This window comes from Camelus bactrianus, chromosome 1 (genome assembly GCF_048773025.1).
Source record: "Camelus bactrianus isolate YW-2024 breed Bactrian camel chromosome 1, ASM4877302v1, whole genome shotgun sequence".
In the NCBI taxonomy this organism is placed as follows: domain Eukaryota; kingdom Metazoa; phylum Chordata; class Mammalia; order Artiodactyla; family Camelidae; genus Camelus; species Camelus bactrianus.
Genome location: NC_133539.1, coordinates 122925026 through 122952603, shown reverse-complemented (window position 1 = coordinate 122952603; position 27578 = coordinate 122925026). Strand labels below are relative to the sequence as shown.

At 38.3% G+C, this 27578-nt stretch overlaps 1 protein-coding gene across 3 annotated transcripts; it reads right to left on the bottom strand.

The window, feature by feature from the left end:
* Positions 1 to 236: 236 nt before the first annotated feature.
* On the bottom strand, positions 237 to 27578 carry LOC141573301 (ankyrin repeat domain-containing protein 26-like). Of its 3 annotated transcripts, none has more exons than XM_074372537.1 (16): positions 27378 to 27578; positions 26909 to 26937; positions 26651 to 26723; positions 24723 to 24796; positions 24090 to 24231; positions 22695 to 22895; positions 21724 to 21934; positions 20319 to 20502; positions 19333 to 19470; positions 17379 to 17891; positions 15736 to 15888; positions 9008 to 9373; positions 8237 to 8427; positions 6433 to 6643; positions 1684 to 1729; positions 237 to 518 (listed from the first exon to the last, which is right to left on the bottom strand). In XM_074372537.1, exons 5-15 carry the CDS (start codon positions 24217 to 24219, stop codon positions 1718 to 1720), a joined length of 2310 nt encoding a protein of 769 aa, XP_074228638.1. In that variant the 5' UTR covers positions 24220 to 24231; positions 24723 to 24796; positions 26651 to 26723; positions 26909 to 26937; positions 27378 to 27578; the 3' UTR covers positions 237 to 518; positions 1684 to 1717. The 3 variants fall into 3 exon arrangements, with proteins under 3 accessions (XP_074228638.1, XP_074228646.1, XP_074228655.1); XM_074372545.1 differs by having other exon boundaries at positions 24723 to 24793; XM_074372554.1 differs by lacking the exon at positions 22695 to 22895.

Genomic DNA, 27578 nt, shown 5'->3' with positions numbered 1-27578 from the left:
CAGCCACAGCAGATCCAAACGCTGTTCGTCTAAATCTTTAGGTCTATAGACAGTGATTAACGCTGGAAAATTCAAAAAAGATATCAATCAACACGGCTCAGTATCGACAAGTTTGGTGGGTGGCTGGGTGCTGTTTAAACAGCTGGCATCTGGGCTCAGTTTGAGTATATAATACTCCAGAGTGCTGGGTTTTATTCCCAAAATCTGCTTAAAAGTCAATGAGATGCAGAGAAACGTGATTTCAAATACTACATCAATTTTAATCATGCCCATAGAATGCAAGAGTATTTTCCCTTAATAAACAGGGTCAGTATCTTACATAATGGAAAGTAAATAAAATGTTAAGCAAACAGCCCAGCAGGTAAATGTTTACTATTTATCTTGCACATCATATAATTATTCTTCAAAATCTCCACATATTCTTCACGTGCTTTCGAAACCAGATCTGGACTTAGACTTGATTCGTCCATCAAGGCTGTGAGAGAGTCTCTAGGACTTAGATCCGAGTTCAGTAGTAGCTGGAAAGAAAATGAAAGAATTAGATTCTTTACTTAAAATACTTCATAGGTAACTAAATGTCAGTTTATTTTTTAAAAAAAGCTGAGACTCTTCTAAGTTTTAAGAAGAATGAAAAATACCTACATACGATTACAACACAAAATACAAGATTACTATTCTAGACTTTGCCCAGGGCTGCATGTTGAATTAACTGCTCCTGTGGCTAAGGATCAGAGACCCCGGTTTTCTCATTCTTCATTCATTTACTCGGCAACCATGTACTAAGTCACTGTGACAAGCACTGGAATCACAAGATGAAGATGACAGAGTCCACCCTGAAAAATCATGTACCATAAACTGGAAAACTAGATGAACAGGCAATTTCGGTACACAGACATAAATGCCATGACAGGTATAAAAGAGGGCACAGTTGGAACACTCAGAAGGGACGTCCAGCTTTGTGTCAATTCTGTCTCCTCTTTGGTGGCTGTGACGTGTAAGCAGATACCCAAAGGAGGAGGAGAAAGTGTGGGAGGGAGAGGCAAGAAGCAAACACAAAGAGCGGAGGCAGGAAGGGCGCCCACTGAGCCGGACACAGTCTGACAAGCCGCTGGAGCCAAGGGGCAGGGCAGGGGAGTAAAGAGATACAGCTGAAGCCTTTGGCAAGAGCCAGATCGATGTGGGTGTTTTTCTTCCAAGCTAAGGAATTTGGAATTTTTCCTGAGGGCAAAATGTTAACCCCTGACAAAGTGAATGACAGGAAATTAATTGTCATCCACCGGGGGACAGGTACATGAACTGTGATTGCTTGAGTCTGGGATTTTGGCCTCAGTCACTACCAAACACGAGAAGCTGATGACCTCCATGCTTTCTGAGAACAGGTCCTTGTGCAGGTGACAGGCCCACGGGGACAGCGGGAGAGGAAGGGCACAGCCAGAAATAGAGAGAGAACACAGACTTCCTGAGATTTTTTTTAAAGCTATGGATCATGATGAATAAATGAGGAATAAGTACACTTATCATTATGAATGAAATTATGCTTTCACATTTCCCATTAGATATGTGTAAAAAAAAAATTTAACATAGTATCTGTTATTCAAACAATAGAAAGAGGTGCCATTTACTGTTTACAGTGTATTTTGGAAACCAAAGTCTAAATTTAATTCAGAAATGTTGGCAACATACCTTCTTTTAATTCTCTATCTGTATTATTCTCCAACTACTTCCGCATCTGAAATAAGTCAAATATTATTTTTAATGTGTAAGTTAAACAAGAAACACTATCAAAGGAATGACAGCTAGCTTATGAGATGTGACCTTTAAATAAATACATTTAGGGACTTGACCTAACTTGAGGATTGCTTAAATAGAAAAAATAATCACAGAAATAAAATCAAATAAATTCCTACTTACTTTGATTTTAGATAATAGAGAACATATATATGTAAGGCTATTTAGATTCCCCTTATGGAAAGTACAATAAACACTGCCCTGTCAGATACACAAAATCTCAGAGGGCGATGCCCGATCTCATTAGCACAAAGAGTTTAAACAATTCAAGTCATGTTCTACACTGAATGCATTACTCTGCAGTTCTCAGAAAAACTGCCCTTTATAAAAGTTTAGTTTTTTTAACGTTAATGGATTTTTCCTTAAAATGAGCTTTCCATTCCTGCACTTTTAATTTTAAGGTCTGTTCTTGCTAATGTTTTTACCACACAATCGTAGATGCATAAAATGAAGAAGTGTTCTGTTATAATGTCAAGTGAAAATTCTACTGGCAAACAAGTTAAGCAAATGTATTTTGCTCTCTGTCTATGACTAAAATATTCATACCAGAAAATCTGCTTGAAGAAAAGAAAAGGAGAGGGTAGCGACAGTTTCAAAAGTTGGTTTCTGATTCACAACTTCCTAGAGTTAGAAATAAGGAAAACAATACGTAATTCTTTAAATGTAACTGTTTCCATTCTAGAAATTAGGGCCAACTTTTTGAAACATGACTTAATTAGTTACGTATTTAATTATGAAATGTGTGGGGACTTTCAAACTACAAATGTCCCCATCTAGAGTGTTTTTTTAAAAACCTTTCTTATAAAAGACACCCGCTCACTAAACAGGGTCTAAACTAGTCCACCAGACATAATAAACACTGCGGTGGTAACAGCGACACGAGAGCCGAGGTCTTTGTAAATGTTAGGTGCAAACACAAAATTTGGGGCTACCATTTGCCAGTATTTTCAGAGAATATTTTCCATAACACTGTCTGACAAGAGCATTCTACAGAGGCCTTCTGCCATCAACAAAGTGGCAACAGTGCCAGGTGGGTCCTGTGAAGTGAAAAATGCCTAACAGATGAAGGGAGAAGACTTTACTGAAATAAATTCATATAACCGTTAATAAGCACTATGCAAAATGTAGATCACACTTTCACATGAGCTGAATGTAAGATTACTATCTTTTCCTCTGCAAAGCTATTTTCCTAAATAGGTACTTCTGAGACCTTTATGTTTATTTCTAGGTGAGGACCCCCATGTCCAGATGGTGGAAGTGGTCTGAAGTCCAACATTAATAAGGAGAAGGCACCTGCAGATTTACTTAAACTTTTCCATTTAACAAAAACACAGAAAGGTGAGAAAATTATACACAGGAAGACAATGTATCAGCAAGTTTTAATTCTAATGGTTTTTAATTAGGAGCATTCTCTCCTAACTGGCAGATTGCAGACTATGTCCCATAGAAATGGAAGGTCCCACTGGGGACACGGCAGGATTGAGGTCAAAACTGAGGTCACAGGCTGAAAGATAATGCTGCCCTCTCTTTCCGAGATCAATTTGATAAAAACACACTTGCCACACACGTATACACACACGTTCATTTCCAAAGTGAATATGTTCTCAGATTATTGATACTTTTCAGTTAAAATTTGGTACCATTCTTAATTTAAATGTTATAAACATAAGTACAATTCCAGAAATGAAATAAAATCAAGTCATTTAACTGCTTTGATTCATTATCCTGTTGTAAATAGGTTAATGTATGAAGGAAATGACACTTGTCAGTTTGTAACTATTAAATGCATGTATTTTGCTGCAGAGAAAGGAAATGGGAAAGTATTTGTTGATCAAAGAGCTAAAAAATTAAGTACAGAGAAAAAAGTGAATGAAAGAAAAAGAACTGGAAGAAGTTGAGTGATTGTATTTCAAAAGATAGCACGCTTCCTCATTTGTCCATTCAGACAAAATGAAATGAGGGCAGGAGGGAGTCCACAGGGCAGAGAGCTGATAGCAGAAACAAGGTTACTGAACTCTGCCTCTGCCTTATGAGAAGTGAGCTTAACTACTGTGATAGTTTGATTAGAATTAAAATTCAGAGTGGATGTGCCCTGCCTTGGAAGCCTAATTTTAAAAGAAACGTGACCAGATTCGGCTGAGACGCAGTGCTGTGTCATGTCAAAAGTTAAAGTCTTAGGAATGTTAGTCGTTTTAGCTCTGGTGCACTGCTATAATCCCATTTAGAAAAAGGGCTGCTAAATGGAATGGACATTTGAGAAATTTAAGTTACTTAAATAAATCATTAGAAAATGTTTGAAAGTGTCAGTAATACACCAAAAGTCCAAAATCAATGAGTGTAACATTTAGTCTTCCTATTTAAAATAGATCTGAAGGACATTTATTAACTATTGTGGCCATGCTTCACGTTAGGCATACCAATACTAAAACACTCTTGAACACAAAATAATCTTTAAAACAGAGAAATTTTGTCTGTTATAATACTGTCTGGAATCCATTTTTAAGTTTTCAGTTCTCAGAAAAAAATACTATGTGCAAGAAAATCTAACAGTGATGTATCTTCTCAGGATAATTTTAACTTTTTGTATTTTATAGTAATATATTAAATAACACAATTGAGTAAAATTGTAAAATTGCTTCTGACATGTAGGACAAAACACCCCAGAAATAAACTAGAATGTGAAATCTGAGGGTAAAAATCAGCAAACAGATACGGGGTCCATCTGTCACTGCTACAACGAAGTCACGTGACAAGGCTATACTTCATTCAGTGGTAAGACAGGCAATAAACCCAAGTGTTACACACTGGAAAAAACTTGCTTCGACAACCAGCACGACTGAACTCACAGACTTAGAGCAACACTTCTGTCAAGTTAGAAAAAAATGCTGAGTAAGCTGGAACTTCACAGTAGGAACAGTCCAAAATGTTAAAACCTTGCACATAAAGGAGAATGTTAAATTCAACCGCAATGCCATTTTTAACATTTTGCTTTCTAGAACCATAGCTGAAAAGCTGTGGAAGTCTGTTGTTTTGTTAAGCCCCATGGAAAAACCCATCCCTTCCTGTCATTTTAAACAGTATGTTCACACCTCTCATAGCATTACTTTATGTTTTCCCAGCAGAAATAATTGCATCCCTAGCAATTCCACAAGTCACCTTCTTTCTCTAAGTCTGACTAAGAAATCTGTAAGCAGTAACTGTACAGTAACTCCTCTGAGGCGCCCGGCAGTGCTGAGGGAGACGTGTCTCTGCACCCGGACAGAACGGGGCTTGTTAACCTCCCTGCTAAACCTAGCATGATTCGGCCCCACGGCCCCACAGAACTACGTGTACCTCGGAACTACAACACTGAGGTTAAAATAAATCATTTTCCAGTGTATCTAGAAGTACTAAAACATAGACACCTCTTTCCCCAAAAACATTAAAGGAGAAAACTGTCCTCAGGAGCTTTCTCTTGCATTGCTTTTGCACTCACACTCTTCCACCATCATCCTGCAAAGTGACACACTGTCGATTTTTTGGTGACAACTAATGAAAACATTTCGAGTTTGCATCATGCTTAGCCACTGGCAGAAGTGTTAGCCAGGCTTTTTTTTTTTTTTTAACACCACGCAGTCCGGTTTCATGACTCTGAAGCACTTAGACTCAATTTACCCACAACACTGTCTACGAAACCTGAGCTTTTTTCTTCTTTGATTTATTATGACACGAAGCCAAGTGAGAAGAAATGGGTTGAGACCTCACATAACAAGGGCCCGTGTTACCCTTCTCTGCATCAAGAAGATCATGAAAACACCATCAAATCATAAACCAACGCGTACCGCTTTAAATGGCTATTTTAACAACGATACACAATGAAAACTGGTTGTAATTTAAACACTCCCTATCGTTGCCACCTCGGCATTCCTGCAGGTGAGGGCAAGACAGAGACATAAGTGAACTTCTTGTTAAAAATTGAAGTATTTGCTTTCCTTGACTACATATTTAGAAATGTTCTACAACTGCTCAGTAAGACATTTTATAACAATTAAAATAACAATGCTACAAGTAAAATAGCAATTAAGGATGTACTCTTACAGAAGAAAATGATAAAAATTTTAAACTTAAAAACGGAACTTAATATTTTTAGTGTTACAAGTTTATTGAATTCATAAAAAGAATTTATCTTGGATTCCTTTACATAAAAAGCATCCGCATGTGGTTAAGTAGCTCAATGCCAATCATTTACTTATGCTTAGGGGTAGAAAAACCGGGCTGCAGCAAAACTTGAAAATTACTATCAACCAATGCCAAAACGAAATCAATCAGAAACTAAGGCAATCAATGGAAAGTGGATCTCGAGTTATTTGGCACTAATACTTAACTTGTAAAATAGAATTTAAAATGGAGCTTTTTAAGAAATTTAACATTTGTCAGTTTAGTTGCATCTATTGAATAAAGTTAATGACAGGTATCTCTTGAAAACTACAAGTCCAGGGACTTTAAAAAATTATAAAATTTGTCTCCTTTCTTTATTAGCACAATTAACTATGGCTTCTACTTAGTGTGCATAAGTCAAAGAAACAACTCAGAATTTCATCAAATTAAAAACAAGAATTGTATCAGAAACCTGAAACCCAAGGAAAAAAAGATAATATAACTAACCCGGAACAAGGGAACGCTCAAGTTAGTTGAAGGGTAGGAAAAAGTCCTGAAGCGCCTTCTTCGAGTAGGACTCCTTTTGGCCTCCACGCTAGTACCAGCAGCAGAAGGCGGTGCGCCAACAGGCCTTGCAGGAACAAAGCCAGGGAAAGAGCTCTTGTGCTGTCTCTCCAGCAGAAGCTTAGTGCTCACCTCGGCCAGCCTCTCATTAACCCTGCGAGGATCGCAAAACACAGATTTCATTCATTTCATTTTCTTCCTAAGTGATGTGTATTTTTACATTTGCTATAATAGTAAACATATTGTCCCATTAAACTGCGTTTTAACACCAAAAATACGTCAGCGAACACCTACTGTAAACAATTACAGTTTAAAACTGTCCTAAAGAAGGACGTACGTGCCTGGGGGGGCGCTTAACAAACAAGTACTTCAAAGTGGGGAGAGTCAGAGATGGAGACGCCCCCACAGAGGACCCCCACTGCCTTCTGCACCGGCTGCATCTAGACATACTCACCCTCAGTAAACCAGTTTAGAAATAAAAGATAAACCATTCCTCAAAGCCATTTTCAAGCATTTGCTTTCACCCCCCTTATATACACATTTCACTCATTACCTGGGAGAAAGGAAGCACGCGGCACTGAGCAACAGTTTAGAGCCACCAACTCTGGGGGGCACCAGGCGGCACAGTCAATGGTGGGAAAGAACTCCGACAGCGCCAGGGGCAATTTCAAGTGTCCCCCAATTTCCCAAAGCTCACTTTGTTACTTCGCTTTTACCAGAGGCCTACATCAGCACCTGTTTTCCATAATCAAACAAACTCTCAAGCGGATTTTCACTTTTATGGGAAAAAAGCAAAAAGCCAGAATAGCGCTGGGTGTTTGATTTAGCCCGAGCCATCAGAGGGGCAACGAGCGCCCCGAGCAGCGAGAGGGGCCCCACCGAGCTCCTTCCGCAGAACCACACTCAGTGTCCCGGCATCACGCCGCCACGGCTTAGGACTGTGTCCGTGAGCGCCTGTGCTTTATGCATATTTATTTCATGCATCCACCAGCAAGATGTGTCCTAAGGTAACTGCCTCTTTGCTTTACATCGACAACTTTCATAGGAAAGCTCTACTTTTGGATAGCGGGGAGACCTGTAGCTTGTAACACTGCTACTCAGGCACCGGAGGTGGGACCCGCCCTTTCTGTCTCCCACACACCCCCTCGGGCAGGCCACCACATTCTTCTTAGCCACTTTGTGAACCACTATGCTGCCCTTCACCCCTATGTGAAGTTCCCCCTATTCCCCAAGCATGCCTTTATGTAGCGGAGACAAACTTAGAAGGGTACAGTACTTCGTCTCAGGGTGCCCACGAGCGGTGACACCAAATATCACAATCAACAAAGTAAATTCACCAAACACCAGCATGGGGCCCCTTGGGTTTACATTGTGCTCTTCCAAAACACAGTCAATTTTAAACTCATTAACATTTCTATTTATGGGAATTCCAGCTAGAAATTTGTAATAATATGGCTGTCTAAATTGCAAAGTTTGCAAAACCCCTAGCTTAAAGACTAGATCAGGTTAAATATATGCAAATATAAAAAATAAAGTCGTGTAAAAGCAACAAAAGGCAGGGAGATGCAAAGTGCCCTGGACTGACATTTTAAAGGGGAGTTCATTTGCTAACATCATTTCCCCAAATTACACTATCTAGTTAGTTTTCACTTGCTGCTCACCTCATGAACCTGGCTCAGTAAGAATTATGCCTTAGAGGCAAATTAATGACCTGAGTTATTTTCTATAATTCTACGTTTTGACTTACGAGGTAAGTTCACTTGCCAAAGACTTTCTATTTTCTAGCTCTTGCAGGTAGAGTTGTTTGTATTTTTCCAATCTGTTTTCATTACAATCACTTTTAAGTTCAGGCTCCAGATCTTTAACTCTGGGTTCCGTTTGACTAACTGAAGCACGCTTATACTCTTTCAACACGTTTTCTTGAAATCCTGCTTGTGCCTAAAGCAAATTAAAAGGATACAACTTTAAAAATAATTATAACCTGAGTAATTACAGTCTATTTGTTCCCTTTAGTTTTGAGTCAATGACTCAGAGAGCAATTTTAAGTGTGAGAAAAAAGCTGAATGTTAAACTACTTATCATCAATGTCAAGTGAATTAAATCTGAATTACAAAATTAAAGTTGAATCACTCTTATATTAGTACTCATGTAATGTGATAGTTCAAAGAATAAAAGGATCAATTTAAAATTTTAAAAGTTGAACAATACAACTTAAGAGCAATCCCCGAGTGTGGCACAGTATTTACATCACAATATATTCTTCTCCTCCTAGTAGTCTTCACTTACACCAATTGGTCTTAAAAATGATTCTCTAGTGAGAATTGTTCTGAAAGATCCATTTAGTGATAGTGATGATGGAAACTGAATTATTTCAAGGGAGTAACAAATGCGGCCTTCCTTCCAGAAATCTACAAAACCAACTGCTATATGGGAAGTAGAGGAAACACATAAAATGTACACATCAGAACTATCATTCTCAGCAAAGTGAGTTAGAGCACGTTACAAATCAGTGTCTCACCTGTAAAAACTGGCTGATTTCTTTTAGTTTCTCTACTACATCATGTCTTGCTTTCTCTTCAGTTTCCTGTCTGTGCTGCAAAGCCTGCCTGAGTTCTTTCAGTGCTTCTACTGCATCCCGTCTTGCTTGCTCTCCAGGCTCCCGCTTGTAATGCTCCACTTGGCTGCGTTCCACTGGGTTCATTTCGAGGTGACGCCTCAGATTTACTGCTTCTTCCTCCAACTTCTTCTTCTCCTCCTCTAGTGCTTCACATTTCCTTTGCATCTCTTTCACAGGTAACAACTCCTTTAGAAGCAGCTGAGTTTCTGCACTCAGATGGAGAACTACTGAAGATGTAGACTCCTCTTTTGCTGGCAGATCAGCATTCTGCATGAAAAAGATAAAATTGTTTGGTAATGAGGTTAGCAGACTGAGAACAGCCTAACTCTAACCCAGCATCAAAGGTTGAAATAAATTCAGTTACAATAAAGTGGCATATCTACCTTGTGGAATGGAGAAACTCAAATTACTCAGAAAATCAAGAAAAAAAGTTCAAACCACCAAGAGTCACAAAAATATACTGTTTATTTTCATCATCTTTGTTATACATTTGTACTTGATTTTACAATCTTATTTTCGGTAGTTGTTTCATGTCTTTCCTACATAAAATGACTACAAGTCACCTCTTAGTAGAAAGTCTCTTAGCCCTTCCTTCCCCAAGTCTCAACTCTTCATGATTTTTAAAGTTTAGGGAGATCATATTGAGTTACTTAGGGCTGAATTAATAAATGCCTCCCAAAACAAGACTTTGAAAAAAAAGACTGCAATTAATACATCTTACAAATATGGATTCTAAGGCCATAAGCCTTTCTCTGAACTACAAATATTTTATGCTAGTTTGAATTGCATGCCAAGGAGCAATGAATGATTCACAGAGTTAAGGAGAAATCCATCTCCTAGTGTAGTGGTTTAGTAAGATGACCGATACATTTTTCTAAACACACAAAAAAGCCTTAATTCTTGTAATCCTTTGTGGCTCTCCACAAAACAAGAGAACATACTTAACAAAAACAAACAAAAAAACTTGCTGGAATTTCAGTGACACTGACTTGGGAAGAACTGCTTTCCTTCAGATAGAAGGATTATTTGCTGACACAAGGCAGGCGGAGGTGGTGGTTGTAAAACATCTCTACAAATTCCTTGGCACTTCCCCTGCGAAATTCCCTCCCCTGAAGTATGTACTGGCCTCAGTTAACTGGTTTCCAGGGGACAGAATGCAGGGGCACCGCTGTGTGGTTTCTAAGGCTAAATGGCCTCTGACTTTCACTCCATAGGGATGCTCACCCTTAGAACCCAGCCACCACGTTGTGAAGCCCAGGCCACCTACTGAGTCTTTGTACACACAGCTGTCCCAGCTGATGACCCCAGGGAATGTCCTCAACCAAAGCCAGCTCCAACTTCCAGACATGTGCATGAACAAGCCTTTAGATTATTCTAGTGCCCGCTTCATGCCAAGTGGAGAAGAAATGAGCTGGCTCCACTGAGCCTTGTCTAAACACAGATTTGGGAACCAAGCAAATGCTGTTTGGAGTCACCAGGTTTTGAGGCAGTTTATTATATAAATTATTAGCAATAAATCACTGGCACACATATTGATAATAAAAATGGGGCACAACCATTAGAAAAGAACCCAAACTGTGGGGATGCCTTTGCACCTGGAGGTAGGTGAAACCTGAACAGATGTAGAGAAGAGTAAGAGTGAAAGCCCAAAGTGTCCACGAGACTGTTAGTGGAAGCCTGAGGGCCCTTGAAGGGCTGAGAGTGAAGGATTCTAGGCCAGGGAAGAAAATGACACTGAAACCGGACGGAACGGGACTCTTGCTACCGAACAGCTGAAAGTAAAATTGATGAGAGGGATAAGCTAAAACAAGCAAAAAGATTATTAAATAGAAAGGAACCAGGACTCACTGGGTTCAAATATCTCTATCCCATTTAAAGCATCTCCACATGCCCAATTGTCACATAATGGGTAAGCAGAGAAATGGCTTCCGGGCGAAGATCAAATCTAGGGTGCTGCCAGGAAAACAGTCTAAAGATGAAGCCAAGACTTTGTTAAGACCTTGGAAAGGTTTAACGTGCTGCCTCAGATTCCTTTAAAGATCTTAAAAGCATAAGAATTTCAAAGGCACGGTCCCACAACAGCTTCACAGGAAGCCCAAGGTGAAGAGTTTATCTCAAAAAGACATGAGAATAGCTTTTCCAATGGCAGGAACCCCAATAAAATTCACAGGAAACTCAAAGTTTTAAAGAGAACTGTGGTAGCAAAACTACTGCTTGCTAGCTTGGACTGAAAGAGACAAGACAGTGCAAAATGGGAAGAGGCCTTTGGGTTTTCCTTAGAAGGTCTACGAGGAGGAAGCTGGCTTCAGAGAACCACTCAGCTGCAAACACAGGTCACTGCTCATGAAAGGGACAGAACCAAGAGCTCAGAGAGGGCGGCGAAGGAGAACCCCTCCCAGGGTTATGACTAAGTCCTAATCAAAGAGCCGGCAGCATCGGGCTGCACTTCAGAACTGCTACGAGCCAGTGTGCCTCCCACCTTCCAGCTGTGAGTGAGGGAGTCCTTAGCAGTTCAAAAGAATGTCGGGTGTGTGGCGGCAAATAACCCGTGTCTCCTTATCCTCAAGCCTCAGCACTGAGGGGAGTGTTCCCAAGGGCTGTACTCCAGAACCACCACGCCCAGGAACCTGAGCCCCACCTGGACCTGGGGAAGATGGGAAAGTAAGGCCCTGCACTGGAGCCTGAGCCTAACACCACAGCGACCGAGACCTGTTTGGGGACTGAGTGGGGATAAGTGGATTTCTCGTGTGGAAGCAGTAAGAAAACGTTGTGGCTAGTGAGTAGATTATGCTGGTTTTTGAGTGTCTCCATAAATTTTCAAAATTAAATTCCATAAAAAAGGTAGAATATGGGCCAACCTTAAGTGACTTGCTCCTAATGAACAGAAAACAGTGAAAGTCACACGAGTGAACTGCAGGGCTCGGTTTGAAAAGGCAATTCAGCTTCTGCCTCGCTCTTAACCCTGGATCCCAGTCTCAGGTGGGCAACCTCAGGCCACAAGAGACAGCTTATATGTTCCAGGGGAGGGGGTCCACCTTCCCGCCCCACCTAAGCCACAGCCCACCACCCACATCAACCATCAGACATCAATGGGTGAACCTTCACGTGATTCCAGCCCCCCGCCTTCGAGCTGCCCCACCTGAAGCTGAGAGGAATACAGGCCAGCTGTCTTGGCCACACTTTTCCTAAGTGCAGGTTGTGAACAAAATAAATGCTTATTTAAGCCACTGAACTTTGGGGAGTTTGTTAGGCAAAAACAGATAAGCAGAAAAGTGGATGAAAAAAGACAGTAAGAAATGTAACTTGAATATAGTAGAAATTGGTCTCCTATACACTGGAATGTAACAAACGTTGAGATTAACTTATTAATGACAAAGTGCTGATGAGAAGCAGCAGATAACTGAAAGAAAGACCTCAGAACTAGCGAGAGGGAAGATACTTTAGAGCTCCATCCCATTACAGCTCCTTACAAACAGGCATGTATTTCACAGTTTCCCCTCAACTTTGAGGTTAAGGAAGACTGGTGAGCAAGAAGACACAGGATTTGAAGTCTAATAATTGAAAAACAAATAGAAAGAGTCAGTTTACCAAAATCAGCCTTTTTACCTCATTTCAATTAACTGAAATTCTAAGAGACATGCAGCTTTGAGAACGTATTAATCTAGCACTCACTCTTCATTTTCCTTTCCTCAGAGACAAAATAAAATATTATGGAACCATAAATGTAATGTCCTTTCACAGTATTTAAATTAAATACAATTTTTCCTTTACCTTACTTAAAAGCTTGTTGGTAAGGGAAGGTAAGATTGTCTCAGCTTCATGTTGTAGCACAATGCTTCTCCATATCAGAGATTGGCTTTGAACTTTTGAAATTCAAATTACTAATCTGTTATCTGTTTCTGATAAACTGATTGAATATTATCTAATTTTTAACAGCTGTACTCTTGGAAAATTTTCCTTGGATGGGATGAAATATTTATTTCATTAATTATGCATTAAGCTGTAGAATACAGCTAGGCGCCTCTCCTTTTAAGTAAAAGGAGGTAGACACAGGGAGCTGAGGATGCAGGATGTACACCAAGAACAAGATCGGCACCAGTGTTACACACAAGAACCAAGCCAAAAGAGGACTTCATCGTGAACGGCAAGATGATGGATTAGAGAGGTTTCCAAAGAGGAAGGTTGCTTTAATCTTTTCCAGGCTTAACCTTTTGCCTCTAGATACTGAAATCTATGGATGAGTCTATGAATTATAATGAATGCAACATAATGAAGTATATTGCAGACTGAGTCAGCAGATCCCGTGACCATGATTTGATGGAAACTGGAGTGAAGTGGGAGGCACTGGGTGAGAAACTAAAGGTCTGAATGGGGGGGAAGGGATGGACTTTACCTTTGCAAGCCTACTTTCTGTCATGTCACAGAGTCAGCAAGGCATAAGCTGGCCACAGGCCCCTTCACTAAGCAGCAAATCTCCACAGAAGTAGAGTTACAGACATTCCGTGACACTGACTTTTTATTATTATGTAAAACAACTGGAAATATGCAAGAAGACTCGGAAAGGGTTCTCATAACATCTGCGTTGGTACTGGCATAGGACAGACATAGATCAATGCATCACCACTGAGAATCTAAAAGAAACCCTCACATTTACGGTCAATTGATTTTCAATACGAGTGTCAAATAACTGAATGAGACAATAATAGTCTTTTTAACAAATGGTACTGGGACAACTGGATACCCACATGCAAAAGAACAAAATTCGACCTCTACCTCATACAATATATAAAAAATTAACTGAAAATGAAAAAACTAAAACTACACAATTCTTAGAAGAAAACACATGGGTGTGTCTTCATGACTGGGTCTGGCACTTGTTTCTTAGGAAAGGAAAAGACAGAAATAGATTAACTGAACTTCATCAATATTAAAAACTTCTACTCTTCAAAAGACACCACAAAGAAGGTAAGAAGGCAAGCTCCTGAATAGGAGGAAATACTTGAAAATCTTACATCTGATCAAAGACTTGCACCCAGGATACAAAAACAACTCTGACAATTCAATCATAAAAAGACAACCCAATTTGAAAATGGGCAAAAACCTAAACAGACAGGTCTTCAAAAAGATACACAAATGGATAAGCACATGAAAAGATCCCCAACATTCTTAGTCATCAGGAAAATGCAAATCAAAGCCACAATGAGATGCCAGTTCACACATACCAGGAGAGCTGGTGGCCAGAAGGGACAGGAATGCATAGAAATTGGGAGAATTATACAATTTGGATAAAAATGTTAGATGGTGCAGCCACTCTGGAAAACAGTATGGCAGGTCCTCAAAAAGTTAATCAGAGTTACCATAAGACCCATATGACAGCATTTCCATTCTTAAGTATATTCCCCAAAGAAATGGAAACATGTTTACATCCAAACTTGGACAGAAATTTTCACAGCAGCATTATTAGCAATAGCCAAAAAGCAGAGGCAACCCAAAGGTCCATCAACTGATGGATGGATAAATGGTTTAGCCCCACAACCGAGTACTGTTCAACAATAAACAGAAATAGAAACACTGACAAGCACTGTAACATGGATGAACCTCGAAGACGTTTTGTCAGATGAAAAAAGCTAATCATGAAGGACCACACAGCATGTGATTCCATTCCTGGGAAACACCCAGAGCAGGCACATCTATAGAGACAGAAATCAGACTGGAGGTTGCCAGGGGATGGGGGGCTGCATTGCTGGGGGTGATGGCCAAGGGATGCAGGCTTTCTTTTTGGGGTGATGGGAATGTTCTAAAATTGATTGTGGTGACAGCTGCACATCTCTGAATATACTAGGAGATACTAACTATGCATCCTAAATGGGCGAATTATATGATACATGAATTTTTTTCTTTTTTGGTGGAGGGAAGTAATTAAGTTTTACTTATTTATTTTTAGAGGAGGTACAGGGGATCGAACCCAGGACCTTGTGTATGCTAAGCATGCACTCTACCACTTGAGTTATGCAATCCCCTTATAATATGTGAATTATATTTGAACAAAGTTTAAAAAAAAAAATCCAAAGGCAGGATCTAGACAATTTTCTTAATTCTCTATTTTGGGTGTGCAGATGTGATCTGAATTTCTCCGTGCATTGACAACATGTCTAAAATGAAGAGAAAATGAAGGCAATGCCTAACTTCAACTGGTTTGTATAATGACCTTTCTGCACAAGGCATTCTGAAATCCATGAAATAAATACACACAGATTCGATATCCATTCACAAAAGTGAAGATGAGACATGACAATTTTCTGGAACATTCCATGAAACATTATCCTCTGATTTGATCTAGCTTGCCTCATTGTGGTGAGAGATCACTAAAAAATACTGTTTAATAGGGAAAAAAAGTTCACTTCTGTGAGGAAAGAGGTATAAATCTCAACTTCTCTAAGGGTAAATATTATAAGAAAAAAATAAAGAATGGCAGAATGAAAGTCAAAGTTTAAGAAACAAGTGCATTATAAAGATAATAAAAGTGTAATTATAATGAAGATGCAAAAGAAAGCTGTCCCTGAAAAGCTAGTGTCCTGCAACACTCTGTGCTGCACACTCACGGCCGACGTGCTGAATTTCATACGTACTGGATTCGCAGTTTGATGTGACTTCCTCTCTCCATCCCGTCTCTTGTTTTCTGAATTAGTCTTATGATGTGCTGTCACCTCCAGGGACGCTTCCAACATGGACACTCTCTTTTGGGTGTCAGTCAGTTCTTGTTCAAGCTGTCTGATATGTGCCTAAAGAGATAACTCTGTTACTGAATTTTAAGTCACCTTATCATTAAGTTACATTAATAATATATAACTCCAACAAATGGACATTGAGAACTATCCCCACAGACATCAATTCGCCTTCTTTTCCTCATAGGCACACATTCCTGTTTACTGAGTTCCATTAAAGACACAGAAAGCATGACCCTCCTGCCTTACCGACAGTAAGTTAACTTAGACGATGGATGCAGCCCCACCAGCCATTCCCTGCCCCTCCCAGGAAGTGGCCAAGCTTTCTCCCCAGTGAAGTCTCAAACAGAAAGGGGTGTGTGGGTGGGATGAGTGGTGGTAAATTCCACACTGTGGAACATTCTCCCTCTTTCTCATTAGAGGCTTAAGTTCAGAGTTCTTCACATATTCAATCTGGTGTTTAAAGCTTTCCAATAGACTCCTATCTCACAATAAAAACGAGGTTATTCCAATGGCCTTTGGGGACCCGAGACAACCTGGCCTCCCCTGCCTCCTGGACTGCAGCTCCTACGGCTCCCCCCACCCCTCCCACTCACTCCCTTCCTGCCACTCAGGACTCTGGCTGCTCCTCCTCAGTCTGAAAATGGGACCCCAGTGCCAAACTCGAACATCACAGAGCGCTCCAGTTCCTCTGTACTGGACAAACTTAGATCCAAATGACAGTAACTCAGCCTTGCAATGAGAACTGTGAGCACATTATTTGAAAAAATGTTCAAAGTAAATTATAAATAGAACAGGGGAGACTAAGTCAAACACAATTTTGCTAAAATTTACATTTGTCCCAAATTATGACTGAATGAAAAGTAGATGTCTTTAAGGAGTGGAGAGGTCATAACAATACATGATTTGAGATGGAAGTATTTCTAAATTTAATTCCAATTGACATGAATAAAAATAAAGTTATATCAACGAACAATGTATGAAAAGGTACTGAAGGAAAAGTACTGCAAGATACACCATTTACACATCAGTTCATCTGGGAAATCTGGATTTAACTGTCAAGGTAATCCACACAATTGAATCTTCTCTCTTTCTCTCTCTCTCTCTCTCTCTCTCTCTCTCTCTCTCTTTTGTTGTTGTTGTTGTTTACTCATTTGTTCACACAACTGAATCTTAATTTCAAAATACTCATTTTAGTTCTGAGCATTTCATTTATCTGCTTCATGATACTAAAATGTGGTGACAGAAAGATTAAAATGATTTGGGCAGTATAAATTACTAAGACCTGCCTGTATCTGTCAACAACTTATAGCATAATCTCTTAGAATTTCAGGTGACACGGCATCTTTACTCAAAGTAAAGCACCTCTCAGGTCTAATTTTTGTTTGCTGGATACAAGAAATGCCTTTAGGCTGCTTTACAGTGTATATATTTATAGACCGCACATTTCTCATATTCAACTAGTTTCAACGTTCAGCTTTCATCAGATACTACTTTGAATTTTCTTTGAGGAAGTCTGAAAATTGGTTCCCTTTCTGGGTACTTACTTCCATTTCTGCTCTGTCTGTTTCATACTGACACAGTCTGTGCTTTAAACATCTGCATTCATCGGTTAACTCTTTGTTTCCTTCCTCCAGCATCAGAACTCGTCTGCTCATGGCTTCAAGTTTTCCCATGTGGTCCAGAAACAGCTGTGGGGCATTAAGTATTGTCTCTTCGCTTCTGCCTTCATTTTGAGCAACTTCCAGTCGCTGTCGAAGCAACGTGTTTTCACTCTGTAGTTTGCATATTGTCTCCTTCAAGAACGCCTGCTTCCCAGTGTATTTGCTGACTTCCCCTTGTTTGCTCTGAGACAAGGGTTCAGTTTCCTTGTTTGAACGCTGGGCTTGGCCTCGGTCTCTATGCACGCATTCTAATAACAACGTCGTTGGTCTAAGAGCATCTTTCCTGGGACGGAGCTCAATTTCTGGGCCACGGAATTGACGTTCAGCTTCAGGAAGTTGCTGAGGAAGCACCTCGCTGCTATCTTTTGGGTCAGACAGCTTAAAATCCATCGTGTCCTGTAAGTGAAACCCCTCATCTCTTACTCTTTGAACTGTACGCAATAAACTGACATATCATAGTTTCCTTTCAAGTGAAAGACTAATCTCTAAGTTTATACAACAGAAAGTTTGCACTAACTGGGTATCCAACTGGAAAAACTTAAGGTGGATACAAATCTCAAACTTTAAACAACCAGAAATCCCCAAAGTTCAAAAATTTAATGAAAGACAGTGAATCCATGAAAGTAAAAAAGAAACCACAAAAGGATGTTTAAGAAGCTCAGAATCGGAAAGGCCTTTCTTTCTCTGAAATACAACAAACCCAAAAGGCTTAAAAAAAATGAATAAATCTGACTACACTTAAAAATCATATCTGACATCTTACCTTTACAGCTACCCCCAAAGTAAGAGCCTTAGCTCTGTATAAATTGGGACAGGTTAGATTTCCTAAAAACTTCTTTCCTGAGAATATTCCATAAATATTCTCCCTTCCTATCATTTTTAGAACGAGTTATAAGAATTACATCTACAGATAAATGATAAATCTAAGCACTGTTCTAAGCACATCTACAAACATCAGTTAACTCATTTAGCTGTGACAATTCTGGAATAAAGGGTTGAAAACACAAGCAAGCTGCAGGGTTTCCCCCAGGGCTTCTGACTCTCTGACACTTACACCAAACCAAAGCTACTTCTCTAGGATAAATACATAAACACAACAGAAGCCTTCTACTTCCCTAATGGTGAACACACTAAAGGTCAACAAGGTCAAATTTACAGAGCTCTTCGTAGAAAATCAGGAGACTATTTGCTTCTGCAATAATTTTGATTTCTTCTTCATGGTGTTTATAACAGTAATGGATGTGAAATAGCAGGGAAATACAGTGAACCGCTTTATTAAAAATAAAATACTGATCAATAAATTATCACTCAGTACAGAGTACGGCATATCTATCACTATATTCGAAATCTCCTTGTACTGAAATCGGATACCACATGGAGCAGAGCGTTCCTTTTCATCACACGTAGGAGAATGACACCCAAACTACGGTTTCTGAACTGGCTGCGCTTTTCCCTCCTTACCATCAGTGGAAATGATAAAGTTACCTCTCCATTCGTCTATCAAAGGAGTGAGATCACTGCCAGAAACTAGAATGCCTGCCGTTAGGAGCAACAGTTTTGAGATAATGGAAAGTTCATCGATTCCTATGGGCAATATTAACAGCCTCTCCTTGGATGAGGCCATTGTGAATGTCACTACGTCACTGTTGCCGGCAAGTGGACTTGAATTCAAAATATTGCTTTATCCAATGGACCGGAAATGAAACCTCCAGAAAATATATTTACATATATAGGCTTTTAAAACCCTCTATACTTTCTGTACCTACAGTATTGGTTTTTAAACTATGTAAGTATACAAATTCATACACACACGTTTGAAGATGACTAAAGAAAATACCTCAGCATTCATTTCCTTATTAGCCTTTTCTGCCTCCTTTTGTTGGGAAAGATGATGGGCCAGGATGTCATCTTGTATTACTCTGGCATTCTGCACTCGAGAACGTTGTCTCTCAGCGTCATTTCGCTCTTCTAAAACCTGGAGACATATTACATTAGGTTTTGGGTTTTATACCATGAAAAAAAGTCAAAAAAAGCTTAGGAGGGGAATCTTTAAAAATTTTTTTAAACCTGTTAAAAAGAAGTAGCCTTTTTAAGCACAGGGACCTTTAATGCATATAAATAACTCAAATTCAAATATACATGACAGCTAAATTTATCACAGAGCAAAAACACAAGGGATGTAGTATCATGAAAGAAAAACTTTTTTAACACTTTTGAAATTGAGTTATAGTCATTTAACAATGTTGTGTCAAATTCCAGTGTAGAGCACAAGTTTTCAGTTGTACATGAACATATATATATTCATTGTGACTGTTTTTTGTTGTGAGCTACCACAAGATCTTGCATATATTTCCCTGTGCTATACAGTATAATCTGGCTCATCTATTCTGCATATGCCTGTCAGTATCTACAAATTTTGAAATCCCAGTGAAAGAAAATTTCTTTATAAGGCATTTAACCAGTTCCATCATAGTCTCAAGGCGATTTAACCTGGATTTTAACTTCAAAAAGCCAAAATTAACACATGGATTTGAATTAGACTTGTTATTTTGTTGAACGGACCAAAACTGTCAAACCTTATGTTAATGATTAAGCTCAATTTAACTTCCATTCCTTCATTCAGAAAAGACACAGAGCATCTGTTAGATGCCAAGAACACCAAGAAATTAGTAAATTAAGCTCTAAATGTCATAGTTCATATCTAGGATGAGATAACTTTTATTTGTTTTAAATGAAAATATAGATTCATTCAAAAGAATATTATAAATAATATTGATGAAACAGTGTTAGAGATATGAAACTTTCACGTTAAGATTAATTTACCTGATTTGGTTTATTCCTTACGCCCTTCGGTTTGCATTCTAGTGCTCGGGCAGTGCTTTCAATCTGTTGCTTCAGGAAAACTTGCTCATTGTCTTGTTTCTCTTTTCTTTTTAAATCATCCTCAGGTTTTTCATATAATGTATAAGCATTTTTCTTCTTCTTTGTTTCTTGTTCTAATGTGAATCTGCAGTGAAATATGCTTACCTTAAAATTTATTTTGTTAGAAAATAAAAAGTTCATTTTATGATCTGGTTCTTCACATGCTGATTTATTACCCTAATGGAATTTCTATGTTCTCAATTTTTTTTTCATTTCTAAGTCTCACATTTTAAATTCCTCACTTCAATCTCTTCATAAAGATACACACACACACACACACACACACACACACACACACACGTTTGAAAAGTAGCAATGAAAAGACAAAAATACTACTGAGTTTCAATCAAGAGTAACTCTGGTCAATAGTGTAGGAAAGAAATTTTGCAATTATTCACTAAGGTTTGAATTGAAAATTACCCTCTTTTCCCCACATAGTCATAAGTTACTCCTTCATTGGGACAGAGAAATTAGTTACTAGTTAAAAGAGAAGTTGCTATTTAGAAACAAGTTTATAAGTTCATGAGAGATAAAATTTCAACTTCCTGAAGTATTAGAGGGACTCCTACATGATCTCCAGGGGAAGGTAACAACCACAGGTGCCTTTTCCAGAACACAGACCCGCTAGTTAGCATAATCCAAGGCGAGGCTGGGGACTCTACTCCCTGATGCCCTACACTTTGTTTCTTCTTTTGCAACACTTTGAACTTACCTTGTTGAATATTATTTATTTAGTAAATCATTTTTAAATCCCTTATGGTACAAGGCAGGATCCATAGTAAGTAATTAAAAAATAAAGAGTAATCCACGCTTTCAGCATAGACCTTTGAACTAATCTTATCTCTGTATGAGAGCGATGCTGAATAAACTAACCAGTAATCACTTTCCACTTTACTTTTCAGTCCACCCATTCATAGGTTAAGAATCAAACTGCATAAATTTTTTGAAAGTTTCTGCCTTGAGAAAAATGGTCATTTCATAATTCTGCAAGTGAGAATGTAAAGTAATATAAACTTTCTGGAGAACACTTGAGAGATAAAGATCAAAGAATTTTTTTAAAGAAATATAGAATGAGGAGATATATATATATATATATATATATATATATATATATATATATATATATATATATATATATATTGCTGTGTTATTTCCAAGAGTCTCACATTCCACAATATTAATGAAATTTTCTCCCCTGTAAAATCCCAAAAGGGAAGTTAGCAATTATGACTTCTCCTACATACCTACAGTATTAAAGTAAGTATAAAGAGTTCAAATATTTCTTTAAAATCAAGAAATTCAGTACCTCATATGGCGGAGATCTCGTTCCCACTCCATATTTTGAAGTTTTAACTGTGATTTTGCTTCTCTTGTTTTCAGCAGCTCTGTGTGTAGCCAGTTCACCTTCTTTTCCATTTCTTTAAGTTTTCCTCTAAGTTGTGTGCAGTCAGATTCTTTAAGTTCTATTGATCGGAATGAATCAACTGGATCCTGAATTTTCAATAACCTATCAGAATCTGCATTAGGAAGAAAACAAAAATAGAAACAAAATATATGAATAATTTTTGTGTATAAAGGACTGTGCATTTTCACATTCATTCATCCATACATTGAACAAATGGATATTGAGCATCTATAACGTGGAAGACATTCTTCTAAGCTCTGCAGATGTTAAAAGAATCACAAAGTAATATTATGAACATTATGCAAATAAATTTGACAATTCAGATGAAGTGGGTAAAATTCCTTGAAAGAGAGGAATTACAAAAGTTCACTTAAGAAAGAACAAATAAGCTAAAAAGCCCTACATCTTCAAAACCAAAACAAAAGTCCTATTTAAAGACCTTACGACAAAGAAAATTCCAGTCATAATGGTTACACTGGTGAATTCTTCCAAATATTTTAGGAAAATTTAATACCAATTCTACACAAATTCTCCTCAAAAAATGAAGAGGAAGAAATATGTCCTCATTCTATGAAACTCACATTACCCTGAATCCAAAACCAAAGATATTACAAGAAAGAAAACTAATGTCGTGAAAATGGAGGTAAAATTTCTAAACAAAACATTAGCGAATTAAATCCAACAATACAGGATAATTCATCGTGACCAAGTCGGGTGTATCCCAGGAATGCAGGGCTGTTTTAACACGTAAAAATCAATGTTATTCATCATATTAACAAACTAAAAAAGAAACCATATGATCGTGTCAGTGGATAAAAAGAGGCAGACCTCTTTTTGCCAAACCTCAACATCTATTCCTGATAAAAACTTCCAGCAAACTGGGAACCAAGGGAACGTCTTCACTATGACAAAGATCCGTGCTAAGCCGACAGCTGGCACCATACGCAACGGTGAAAAACGGAATGCTTTTCCCGGAAGGTGAGGAACCGGACAGGAGTGGCTTCTCTTACTCCTTCTAATCAGCACTGTACTGGAGCCAGTGCAATCAGGCAAAATAAAGAACCAAAAGGCATCTGGATGGGAAATGAAGAGGTAAAACTATCTGCTAATCAGCGGGGAATATGACTACATGGTGCGAGTCAGCTAACTCCAACCTGTGGGCTGGGTTGCTTGCTTTGGTAAATAAACATTTACTGAAATAGAGCCACGTCCATTAACTTGTGTATTGTCTATGGCTACTCTTGTTGCAACGGTGACAGAGCTGATTAGCTGTGACAGAGAATGTATTTATTGGCTGCAAGTCTTAAATGTGAACTATCCTTAGTAACACAGTAGTTTAAAGAAGAAAAAGCTGGACCACCTCTGGTTATTTAGAAAATCGGAGAGAATCCATAAAAACACTACTAGAACTAACAAATGGGTTCAGCCAGGTTGGAGGGCAGAGAGTCACTATACAGATATCAACTGTATTTCTATCATCAGAAACTAAAATTTTAAATATATTATTTTAAAATAAATAAATAAAAATATACTACTTATAATCTCTCTGAAAAATAAGAAATACAGGTAAACTCATAAAAGATAGAAACACCCAGACACTAAAAACTCTAAAATATTGCTGAGAAAATCAAGGAAGACCTATATAAATGGAGAAATAAACTTTGTTCGGGATTAAAAATTTCATTTTGTTAAGAAGTCAATTCTCCCCAAATTAATCTACAGATTCAACATAATCTACATCTCATTTCCAGCACACTAGCAGACTTTTTGTTTTCACATTGACAAGCTGATTCTAAAATTCACGTGGAAAGAAGGGTAATAAAAGGAAACAAGACGAAGCCAGAGGACGGTGGCCTTTAACCATGGAGCTACGAGTGGCAGGAGCTGGATTTTAGGCAAGGAGGTAACAAAGACCTGAATTTTAAAAACTGTCTAGTAATCATGGTTGCGGTGTAGACCAAGGTCCCAGGAGGTGGAATGGTGCAGAAGAAAGTCCTGAGGTGATTTCAGCGTTCTAGGAGGGAAGTAGTGATACCCTGACCTTGGGTGAAGGCGTAGGAACAGCAGAGTCAACAGAAAGCACAGGGAGAGGGAACGGTCACAGCCCCTGGCTGGCAGCGCACAACACGTCTGCTTCTGCTTTAACACAGTGCAGGATCCTGAAACGCAGCGGACTGTAACGGAGCCGCGCTCCCTGGGCGGCACTAGGTGTGCACACGTTACCGCGAGACACTTAGAAAGGCTGTGTAGTCACACGGGGGTCCTACCTTTACTCTCCGGGCTAAGTCGCTCGATTAGCCTCAGGGTGTTCTTATAATTAGGGGAAAGCGACTCGCAATCCTTGGAAGCTGTCCCCGGGGACCGAGGTAAGTCATCGAGGCCATCCAGAGAATTCATCTGCTCTTTGACCTACAAATAAATAATGCTATTTCACAGTGTCTCCAACATTGTTATCAAATATGCTCAGTGTACAGAGGTGATCGATATCCATCTTTTTATGAGAGCAAAAACACAGACACTTCTCGAAAGAACTGATTTCGGTCAAAAGGCTAACTTTATCAGTAGTGTTTCTAAATGATTTTGAAGTAAACGTTTCTACAACAAAGGAGGATTTTCTGTTTTTCCACTCTATCTTTTATAATTTTTTTTTACTACAGGAAATCAATATTCAGGAAGGTTTTTTGCCTCAATTCCAAGGATAAAATTTAACTATAAATTATTATAGATCCTAACAATACTTTAAGTTTTGTGACTAGATAAAATGCTATTAAAAACTAGATATTAAATAATTATTTATTGACTCTAAAAGTATAGTTTGAAAGGCAATTTCTTTTGAACTGTGTTATCAAAGCACAAAAAACAGTATTAAACAAGAAATTTAAATTTACATTTTTACATACCTGTGAGTGGTTATTTTCACTTCCATCAAGTCTTTCTTGCTCTTCCTCAGATGTGCTTTCTAAGTCTAGGTCTGCTGAAAAATGAATATGCTTAGTTAAAATTCACTACTTAGTACAGCTAGATAAAAGGCATCATCTTTATAAAAACGTAAAACACATTTCATCAACTGACAGTTTAAATTAAGCTTAATCTTTAGCTGGATATTTACTTCTTTAAGAAATACTTCTAATTATTTAAAATTTCAACAAACTATTTGGGAAATACTAGATGTTACCAGATTAAAGGCATACAAATATCTCAAAGTTTCACTCACAAATTGATTCACCAGACATGAACAAAACAAAGAAATAAAACAAAATTTAAAAATACAGTAGAAATATACAAAGTCACCTTCTCTACCTCCTAACAGTACCTTTTTAACAACATACCAAGCTTCAAGAGCAATGTTATTCATGCTTTCCCAAATTACTGTTACTTTTTATGCTTTCATCTTTCCTTTATCTGAACGTTTCCCTCTATTGTTCTGACAAGTGCCTTTTCCTCTTTGAAGACTCAGCCTGCTCTGTGAAGTCCTCCTTGATTGCAGCTCTCTTTCTGCAGAGACACAGGGATCTCTTTCCTTGGAGTTACCTTGGTACTTCACAGATTTTTCTAGTGTGTCTTCACCAGCTGAACTCTAAACTATTTCTTTACATGTCTATCCTCATTGCTCCTCTGCTGCAGAGGACAAACTCTTAAAAGTATCTTTGTATAAACATTATTTATTAGAAAAACTTTGAGTTTATAGCTTGTAGTCACTACTATAGGAGATAACTGAGAATCTTTTGTAAATACGACATTAATTCTACAGGTAAGGAAAGAAAAGATAAAACTATAGGAGCAGAAAAAATATTGTATGACTTATTACTACAGCTCTGATTATATCACTGGTTTCACATCCATGAGCCCTGTTTAAAACAGCAGTTCTCACGTGCCACCCGAAAAGCCCTGAAGCCCCAAGTTCCCTCCATCTAGGAAGTCCAGGAGGTCAAAACTAATTTCACAATAATACTGAACGCTATTTTCATTCTCATTCTCCGTTAAGTCTGCAGTGGAGGTCTCCAGATACATGACATGTGATAACATTATAGCTCTAATGGCTAATGCAATGTTTCTCTGTGCTTGATTTTTAAATCTTTCAGTTTCATTTTCTAATATACTAAACATCAATAGATACAACCCACTTAAAAGTTCTTCAGAATTCTCAATAATTTTTCATAGTATAAAAAATATCCTAAACCCCAAAACTTTTAGGATTATTTTTGAAAAGATCATGTCTACCAAATACTAAGGTAGGACTAATAACTTCCATCATTTTTAATAATCAAAGACACCACACACACACTCTCCTAATCAAAACATCCAGTTGGCTTAAGATCTTTGGGCTAGGGAAATAGCTCAGTGGTAGAGCACATGCTTAGCATGTACAAGGTTCTGGGTTCAATCCCTAGGACCTCCATTAATAAATAAGTACAGAAATAAATAAATATCAGCAATGTGATAGCACTCGATGAAATCATTAAAGTGAAATATGACTGACATGTTAGCAAGTGAAGCTTTACCCTACGTAAAGGTCAGAATTCAATTAAGCATTTTAAAACTGGAAAAATCTTAGTACCTAATAATCAATCTCTCAGAATCCCTGAGAAGTATAGGGACTCCAAACTGAGCACTTTAGTGTCTCCCAACATCAATAGAAACATCCGAGTCAAAGCTGACATTTTAAAAATCTATTTCTTATGCTTATATATATTTTTCAAACATGGATACCGATCGTAACATCTGCCTTACTTATGTCATCTTTCAATTAAATTTGAAAAAGTAAAAGGAATTAGGAAGAAGAAGACTGTACTTCATTTCAGAGTTAAATTTGTATTGCAAAATTTACCTGATTTGAATCTTTGTAAATTCTTCTTTGCTCCTGTTTTTTTAGGAACAGAATCTTTCACTCCAACTGCAGGCTGAATGGTTTTTGAAACAAATCGATTAATAATGTACATTTGATACAATCTGTAGTAGTAATTCAAGGGGGGAGGGTCTAGCTCAGTGGCAGAGTGCCTGCTTAGCAGTGCATGAGGTCCTAGGCTAAATTCACAGTACCCTCATTAAAAAAAAAAATTCAAGATAAAAGTATAAAAGTTTTTACCTTCAGGTGAGGATATTTTTCAGTAGCATCTAAAAGCCAAAAGAGACACATAATCAATTATAAATAAATATGAAAGCCAACTATCCAGTCATGCAGTTAGTACTGAGCGCAATCCTCATGCTTGCTTTGGAAATGAACACGTTAGGTTTCGGTGTTTAGATTTTCAGGGGCAGTTAGGACAGCAACAAGGCAGAAATAAGAGTCCATTATAGATACTGAATAAAGAGCAGGAATATAGGTTTAACAAAACATGCAGGTAAGATCTCAAAAGTACGATTATGTTTCAAATGACTTTATAAACTAGAAACGTGCACATGTACCAGGGTGAACATGCTGCCTGAGGAGGAGAAAAGCGATCTTTAATCAGAGGAACAAGTCACGGCTCCAAGAAGACAAATGTGAAAGCTGACGGTAAAACGCAACAGCACAGCTTCCATGCGACTGACACCATTAGACTACAAGTATTTACCACGCTCTTCAATTCGTCCTGTGATTTAGGAAGTCCACAGTTGTGATGGCAGTTCATTTGAATGTGCAATTCACTTCTCGTCAGAGAAAGTGTTATGAATTGATCGGCTTGGATACACACTTGTAGAATAATCGTTCATAAAAATATTCATTTTTTTCCATACCCACATGGGCTACTGGTCTGCCTACATTTCTTGGATCC

Excerpts from the sequence above, each read along its gene's own strand:
- LOC141573301 (XM_074372537.1), bottom strand. The coding sequence starts at position 24,219 with ATGAATTCTCTGGATGGCCTCGATGACTTACCTCGGTCCCCGGGGACA. Across the intron at positions 19,471-20,318 it reads TAAGGAATAAACCAAATCAG|GTTTTAGAAGAGCGAAATGA; the intron begins GTAAATTAATCT and ends ATATGTCTCCAG. Across the intron at positions 17,892-19,332 it reads ATAAGGAAATGAATGCTGAG|GACACGATGGATTTTAAGCT; the intron begins GTATTTTCTTTA and ends TTTCACTTACAG.